The following is an 8,642-nucleotide window of genomic DNA, read 5'->3' as shown; positions in this document are numbered from 1 at the left end:
TTTTTTTTTTTTTCCCTCGTACTCGGGAAAGGCTCTCTTTAAACCGGTACAGTCTCGTAGTTATAGTCACGTTCGTGTTCGTGCCTCACTTCCAATCGAAATTATCAATTAAAACGTGACACGAACGCGAACACGACAATAGTTCGTATCTTTTCCTTTGACTCTGGTTAAACGCGGAGAATTTTGATAAGATGCACACGTGCTTTTCTTTCTTTTTTTTCCCATAAATTCGTGCGCTTTAAAGATCGCGATGTAATAATTTCAATTCGTGATTCATCGAATCCAAACATGCTCGATCGTTGAGTATATATAATTAGCAAGTGAACAACGGTATATTGGAATTTTATGTTTGATCCTTTGCTTGCAAAATATGTGATAGTATTTCTCTTTTCTTTTTTTTTTTTTTTTCTTTTTTTTCGAAACAATTAAACAGCTGCAATCGGGGTTTTTCTACGGATGCGTGTGCTGTAAGTAGCATACGAGGCATGCTTGATAAATCCTTCATTATATCGTTTATAAAGTGATATAATACGTATTCGTTAATAACCATGAGACCCGATGATTGGTGCGGCGCATTCGAAAGGAAAAACATGCAGTGCCAAGGTGAGAAGATGTGGCGTGTAAAATATTTTATGCATGCAATTTAATTTCTTCTACTTGGACTATAGCGTGCGTGTCGAAATGATAGAGTACGATGAATCAGATTTGCTGAAATCAGAAGCGTGTTGCAGCGTGTGGGCGTATGTGCGATGTACGCGCGTGAAAATTAATAATCACGTTCGACTTTCGATTAGATTTTTGCAAGTATAAACAAGAATCTGAAAAATATAAAACTTAACTTGCAGAAAATGATAATTCCTATGTTGAACGGATGGGTGAACGTATATATATATGGGGTTGTAAAATTGTGCGAGATTATTTTGTGATTCAGAAATATTTGAACTTCGGAATAGATCGGAATAATTCGGGAGAAATCGGGTGAAATCTCGATTTTCGTAAAATATTTGAGATATAAGCACGAGTTGATTTCGGATTAGTTCGGCATTAATCGGGTATGATCGGCTCGAGAGCCCGAAATCCAATTAATAAGGTGTTCAGCCGATTACGAACGATTATTGCCGAAGCGATCCGAAATCTATAGAAGGTATATGAGTATATATCGAGATTTTTCCCGATCTCATCCGAATTTTTCCGATCCGTTCCGAATCTATTACAAATGTCTGTTTGAATGAAATCGAAAGATGTCCACCCTGTTGTAAAAAAAAAATTTGGGCCAAATGCATCGTGCCGTTATGCAATATTATCTTGAACATTTTCATTTTTTTCAACTGAAAATCCACAGAAGAAGGGAGAACGAAAAAATATTTAGCGACAAACGAAAGGATTATTCCTTCATCGTCTCTTTGTGTTTGCTTTTATAACAATTGTACAAAATGTATCGCTACTGCTGCATTCCTAAAAATCAGTGCAGTTACACAATGTTCACAAGTTGACTTTACGTAGGTAAAAATGTGTCTTATCACAGTGTATATTTGCACGCATGTGTACATATGTGTGTAATGTGTGTAAATTTATCGCTGCACGGAAGAACAAGATATCCAAATAAGCGAAACGCCCGTAAGTGATAATCTTTCTTCCATGCTGATGCGACAACATTCGTGACTCATTCCACGAGCGGAGAGCATCTCTGACCGCTTCGACAAAGTGTGAAAACAAGGCAGGACAGCTTTTCTAAATTTACAAACGTCACGATTAATTTCTTAACGATTCTCGAGTCGAATTCGATGCAGACGAGTTACGCAACATCGCTAGAAGATCTCGATGAGGTAACAATTTCACGTGATTTGGCAAGTTTATCATTTTCCAATGATGCAATACACGCAATATTTTAATAATCACAATGTTACAACGTACTTCTTGCTTCTTATACATCGCATAACCAATAAATTTTTCGATCGATATCGCGACGAGTGCTTAGTTTAAAATTATTATATTTATATTTTAAAGTATACGAAAATAAATTGAGACGCGTTCCCCATCCAAGATTTTTCGAATCGATTTTTTCGAAGATTGGCTGGCCTGCCCCGCTTGGAACTATTGTTGTGTTCGAGTCTTGAGATCATCGATCAACTATAATGGTGACATAACGGCGAGACACATGAGACTTACTTGACTCTTGGCCCGTCTGCGGTGGCGACGTTATTCGGGGGTCGAAACACCACGCGCTGGGTCTCGCCGCGGCTAGAAATATACTAATATAGGCATGCCGCGGGTATTTCACCACGAGTTTAACCCCTTGTGGTCGGATTCCACGCGACGAAATTTTCCGAACGAGCGTATTCCTCGTTTCCATTAATACAAGAAGAGAAGCTTTAGTAGTAGATAAAAATAGGATCGGATCACGAGTATTGTTGGATTCGTATCGTTAGATTAGATATAGTATTGCACGAATTGTAGGCGTAAGTTTAAGAGAAGGAAGAAAGATATAACTATTGTTTTTCTCAAAAATTATCCACGACCACAAAGGGTTAACCTTTCAACCGATGACGTGAGCGATTAATATTTTCGATGTTTGAAAAATCTATCCCATTTGTTTAATTATCTTTTTATTACGTAATTTTATTTCTCTCACTTTTCCTTAATGTTCGTCAATATGTATCAGTAGAAAATAAAATTACAATTCGATTCTTCAAAAATGATAAACTAATTCTTGCCTATCTTCTTTACTATTGAATTAAACAATATAAGATAGAATTGAGAAAAGAATATTCGGTATCCATCCTTAATCCTTTCACGTCACTGGTTGAAGGTTAAAGGTGTCTAGCAAACGCGCAGTGGACGGTGTCGGTATTCTCAGATTCTCTTATCTCGTCGACGAGTCGTCTTCCCCTTTTTCTCTCGAATAATACGACACAGTGCACAGATAGCAAAAATACGAGAATGATGAAAAGAATCGCTCGAGTATTTCTTTCGATCAACAATTTTTAAAATTTTCTTCTTATAATATTGGAGGAATTTTTTTTTTTTCAAGAAAAAGATCGAACAACGAGGGAAGATGGCTCGTCACGAGAATTACGCATATCGTTATAAATTCGGTGAGCCAGGATGAAACGAAAAGATTCGAAATTGTACGATTATTATTATTATTTTTTTCAGATAAAAAAAAATCGATATTCCAAGATTTTACGCGCGAGCACAATTCTTAAATATTTCGTTTCACCCCAAGCAGTCGTCGTCGTCGTCGTGGTCGTCGGTGAATTTGATTTTGAAAAATTTTTTCCACGTATAATAATAATAATAATAAGAAAGCAACGCGGAAATTCCGTCGAATAAATGAATAATCTTGTTGATGTCGAATGAATGCCGTGTGACATGAATTCGTGTGACGCAAACATCGAATGGAAAACCAATGTATAAAGTATATAGAAGCGTATATGTGTCTTTGGCGATCGTTGATGGATCCTTTTTTCTTTTTTTCTTTTTTTTTTTTTTCAACACTAATTGCAGGGGTCTTCCCTAGATTATCTTTCAAAAAAGCGTATTTCTTTCAACACGTAATAATCCTCATATAATTTTCCATAAACTTTCAACTCAAGTGTCAGCTTAAGGATCATTTCAAGAACCTCGTTTCTCGTTTCCCCTAAAAAAAATATATTTTTAAAAAAAGAAAGAAAAAAAAACCACTTTCATTACAATTTTTTATACAATTGATGATCCTTATCCTTGAGGATAAACAATAATTTCAATTTTTTTTCACTTTTTCCAATTTCGAAAGTTCGAAAAAATTGATCTCCTTTCTTTAACTTAAGAGGAACCAAGAAACAGGTTTGCAGATTGCGCTCCAGAGATTTGATGCACAATTTTTCTTTTTTTCTTTTTTTCGTTCGAAAGATCGAAAAATCGCTATATATATATTATATAAATCAGATCGAAAAAAATCTAATATCGCGATGAATCGTGTCTAATCTGCGTGTCTAATTAACCGAGGTGGTTAGATGGGGAGGGGAGGAATTGTTTTCTCGAAAAAAAAAAAAATATATATAATATATAACAGTGTCTAGCCTGATTTATTATTTACTTGGAGGACAGGAGGAGGGAGGAACGAAACGATCGGTCGTACCTGCAATTAGGCATACTGCTGAAGGTGAGGATCTTGTTGTTCACGTTGTCCAGTACGGCGTGTCCCGGGTGATGGTTCCCGGATACGCCGCTGTAACCCCTCTGCGGTGGTTTCTTCACGTACGGCTGGTCGTACTTCTGGACGGTGCTCTTCCTTCTGCGAGAAATTCGCCGATTACGAGGATGCGTGGGCCGCGGTCACGGTGAAAGACCGACAGAAAAGAACGATCAAGGAAAGCGCATGCTAAATAAATAATATCTACGAGGGAGTGAGGGAGGGAGGGACACGTTCGAGCGAATCTCCATGTTTCGCTCGTCTTTCTTTCCTTTCGCTCGTCCTCGGCTAACTGTGTATAATAAACTTTCTCAAAATTGATCTCGAAATTTTGAACGAAAAGGAATTTTGCAAGTCGACTCCCTTCGAAAAGGTTTAATAATAATCGTGTGAAATATTGCGTGCTCCACAAGAGATAGTAATCTATAGTAATTACATATGTGTGTCGGGCTTAAACGTATATATATATATGAATGTATTCGTTAATTTTCGTTCGTGAAAAATTGAAGAATTAATCAATTGAATAGAATGACAGAAAAGAAAATAACAATTAACGTAAATTTTTAGTTGTCGATAATTATTAATTAAAATTCTGAGAAAAATATGGCCATATCATACATATATATTGTTCAATTTTTTTAATAGAAAGATATACGTTTAATCCGGACATTTTTTACGTTTGAATCATTATAATGAAATGGTGGTTGGCTAGCGAAGCGAGCGCGTCTACGGGAGAGAGAGTGGGGGGAAGGAAGGTTTTTTTACAGAGGGAGCGGTGATCGCATGCGTAAGAACAAAAGATAGATAACCAGTCGAATGGTACACCCGCAGCTGGTCTTAGAGCCACTCGTGTGAGATCGTCCTCCGCTGCAGTACCCATCAACTCAAATACTCAAAATCAAACGACAAAGACGTAGAGACGGGCAAAAAAGTGCCTTGAAGAATCGTGAAGCTTGACGCGCGTGCGTTCCATGGGGGTGAAGAGAATACAATGTTTTTTCTTTTTTTTTAGATTTAGTTGGAATTGAATAGATAGTTGAAAATTGTCAAATCATTCTTATCAACAGGTTTATTAAACGCGATCACCCTGCTGTAACGCGGGTGCAACCTTTAACCGATACCAACACGGTTCAGATCGGAAATTTTTCTTTGGCAAAGTTAATTTTTCTTTTTTTTTTTATTGTTTCTCGTTAAAAAAAGAAAATAAAAAAATATTGGACCGTTCTAATTAATCGATATCAGTTAACGGTTACGATACACAAAAAGCTTTGAATCAATTGCAGACGAGTAATACACGTCGAGTGAGCCAATTTTTGCGAAAGCGATTCAAATGAACCTGATGATGGTTCGCAGCGGCAATCGCTTAAGCAGCTTATACAGCGTAATCGTGGCAACGATCAGGTGCATACATACATTTTCGAATGAGCGTATTTAGAATAGAGACAATCGCGTAGAGAAACGTTTGAAACGCGATATCTGTTCGTTGCGACGAGTTTGAATTTTCGCGCGGTCGCATAAGCTAGAGATATTGCGACTTATTGCTGCGCGGATAATGCAGAGAGCGCTTTATCGATAGGACAAAGAGATACACAGAAAGAGAAAGAGAAATAGAAAGAGAGAGAGAGAGAAACAATAGAAACATTATTTAAAAAAAAAAAGAAAAAAAAAAGTTGAGAAAATACGAAAAGAACAATATATAAGCGTAAAAGAGAAATAGACAATAATAGTACGGACTCTAAAAGATATACATGTAAATATATATGTACGACGTATGTAGATCGTAAAAAAAAAATAATAAAAAACACATACATATATATGTGCATATATATACATATATATATACGCATACAAAAGAATTTTCTACGTGTATGTTTCTGCACACTAACCTGAGACAGAGGGAGTAGTTTTTATGTACTACGACTGACCTGTAGCAGAGAGCCATCAGAGCAAATACTATGAAAACACCCCCTACCACCGACATGAGCACACCAACTAAAAATACAGTGTTAGAGCCGTGGTAGTTCTCTGTGACGATCAAACGTTGGTTAGTTACATCGTTAGTTATCGCAGTTTTTTGAGATCGTCACGTGTCAAAGAGATACGTCAGGACGAGAGATCCGATGATGATAATAATAATAATAATAATAATAATAATAATAATAATAACAACAAAAATCAAGAATCAAGATAATCAAGAACGAGTATACCATTGTTCACGCAGATGCGAGTATATACGGATGATATATTTTGGTATCCGAGCGTCCCACAGCATGCAGACAGACAGAGATGGCAGTGACAGACAGAAACAGACAAGAAACAAAGAAGCCAGAATCAGCACATATACATAATACATATAGACGTAGTTTGTTATACAAGTACACACCATTGATCGTATCGACGCGATATCCGGATACTTTCGACTCATCACGCCAAAAATATATCGTATACATATATATATATCCCTCGATACAATGGGTGTAAATCATTTTTTTCATTCTATGTGACAACCAATTTTCCCTATTCTCTTTCTTCGCTTCGATCGAGCCTTCGATTATCGACGTTAGAAAGAGAGAGAGGTTAGATATTCTCGTCGTGTTTTGCGAGTCGAAAGACCCTTTGCCAACTACTTTTCTCAGATTGACATCGACGAAGACACGAATCGGGGAATTCGACGCGATCAAATCGATCCGTTATAGGTATTTTAAAGGTTATGTTTACTCTTCAACACAACGATTCTTTCGATCAGAGACCGACGATTCGTAGGGGACGACGTTCGTTTCTTCGCTAATCAGCCTTATTCATGCTTTTATAGGGCATACAAGCAGCTGGCACATTGGCGTTGTAGTGGATCGTGTATGAGATATCGCACTCTAAGGGACGAAAATTAATTATATCTCGTCTTCTTTCCTTCAACGATATAGGCAGTGTACAATATATATATCTCCATCTTTCGTCCCTTGGTATGCGAGATCATCGAGTGGAAATGTGAGATCCCTCGCTCGTGCAGCATAGTCACGATCTCATCGTGATCATTCAAACGCGCTATGCGAGCACGAGCACATTCAGAGCACACCATCGAAGAGAAACAGTACGATAATATATATATATATATATAAATATATATAATATGTATATTATTTATATATGTATATACATATACGAGTAAAACACATCGATTAAGTAAGGCTAAGATGAGTCAATATTATGAGAGCAATTTGATGGCCGCGTGCGATGCCTCATCATCCAGCTAGCCACGAATTACTTGACAATGACAGGCGTTGGTCGAACCCACTCAAGAATTTTATTTTTTTGCTACTGTACCTGTAGCAAACAGCCATTAGTGCAAAACAAATGAAGACTCCTTTGACCACACCCACCAGGATTAATACCATCGTCCCGGTGCTAAGAGTGTTGTTAGTTGTTTCTGAAACGACCATTACATTTTGTAATCTACCAGTGTGCCAGATCGGTGGATGTTGGATCTCGGTAAAATGGAGATCCTCTTCCATTTTATCTAGCTTTTCTAAGGCAATGCTACGCACAATTTATTCTCTCGTGAAAATTATATAAACGTTGCGAGGAGGATCTGCGATCATTCCTGAGAAGAGATTTGCTTCTATGGACACGTAACCCTACGAAAAATTATTCCAACATCGTTCCTGAAACGCAACTGAGGCCAAGGTTATGCAGATTGGAATTTTTTTTTCTCCATAGATTTTTAATTGTACATCGAAGTGATAATTGCTAAACATTTCGTTAATTGTTGTATATGTTTGACTAATCGTCTTTATCTTAATTTCTATAAATTAGCAGGAAGGGAATTATACCTCAAATTTTCACAAGATAAAATACTTAATATTCCTTTTTCCTTCCAATATTTAACTTTTCATTGATCTTCTTTATATTTTAAGACAACAAATAAAATAATCGATTTTCTATTACAAATTCAATAATTCTAACAATACCAATCTGCACAAACTTAGTCGAAGAAAGGAGATCAAAAATTATGCATCGCAAGTGAGCTGGATTACAATATCTATCATGTGTAATAATACACAATTTTCCTTGAATTCGATTCAATTGGAGTGTATACAGTGAACAATTCGTAATCCATTTCACTGAAGAAAAAATAATCTTGAAGAATATCCAATGAAGGCTCATCGATAAGGGGTCTTGCTAAAAATCGCCATGTGAGAAACGTGGTTAAAATCGTTGGTCGAGCAATTTTACCTGCAACGTGCGATCATTCTTCCCCCTCTCTCTTCCTCGAGAGAGAGAGAGAGGAGTTTCAGTGGACAATCAAAAGTGGATAAGTGTAATCGAGTAAGCTTATCTACCCCGTATTCTGTATATATACGCATATACATGTATACGTGTCGAATTTTTATGTGCACAGCTGATGGTATGGCCCCAAATAATCAATGGCGGCTAAACGGGATAAGGGACGAGTCTTCGTCTTATTCGTGAA

The 8,642-nt window shown here is 36.9% G+C and overlaps 1 protein-coding gene across 1 annotated transcript in view; it reads right to left on the bottom strand.

Annotated features, from left to right (window-relative positions):
• The window catches only part of LOC102673609 (disintegrin and metalloproteinase domain-containing protein 12), a 39,478-nt gene that overhangs the window by 7,895 nt on the left and 22,941 nt on the right, over positions 1 to 8,642 (bottom strand). Inside the window, exons 19-21 of the mRNA XM_031511839.1 lie at positions 6,061 to 6,199; positions 4,121 to 4,276; positions 2,170 to 2,241 (exon numbers count right to left, since the gene is read on the bottom strand). Of these exons, the coding sequence (XP_031367699.1) occupies positions 2,170 to 2,241; positions 4,121 to 4,276; positions 6,061 to 6,199 (367 nt within the window). The remainder of the gene's footprint in view (positions 1 to 2,169; positions 2,242 to 4,120; positions 4,277 to 6,060; positions 6,200 to 8,642) is intronic.

The sequence above is a fragment of the Apis dorsata genome, unplaced genomic scaffold, assembly GCF_000469605.1.
Source record: "Apis dorsata unplaced genomic scaffold, Apis dorsata 1.3 scaffold_354, whole genome shotgun sequence".
NCBI lineage: Eukaryota > Metazoa > Arthropoda > Insecta > Hymenoptera > Apidae > Apis > Apis dorsata.
Note: the sequence above shows the minus strand (reverse complement) of the source record. Positions and strands in the feature narration are given on the sequence as shown.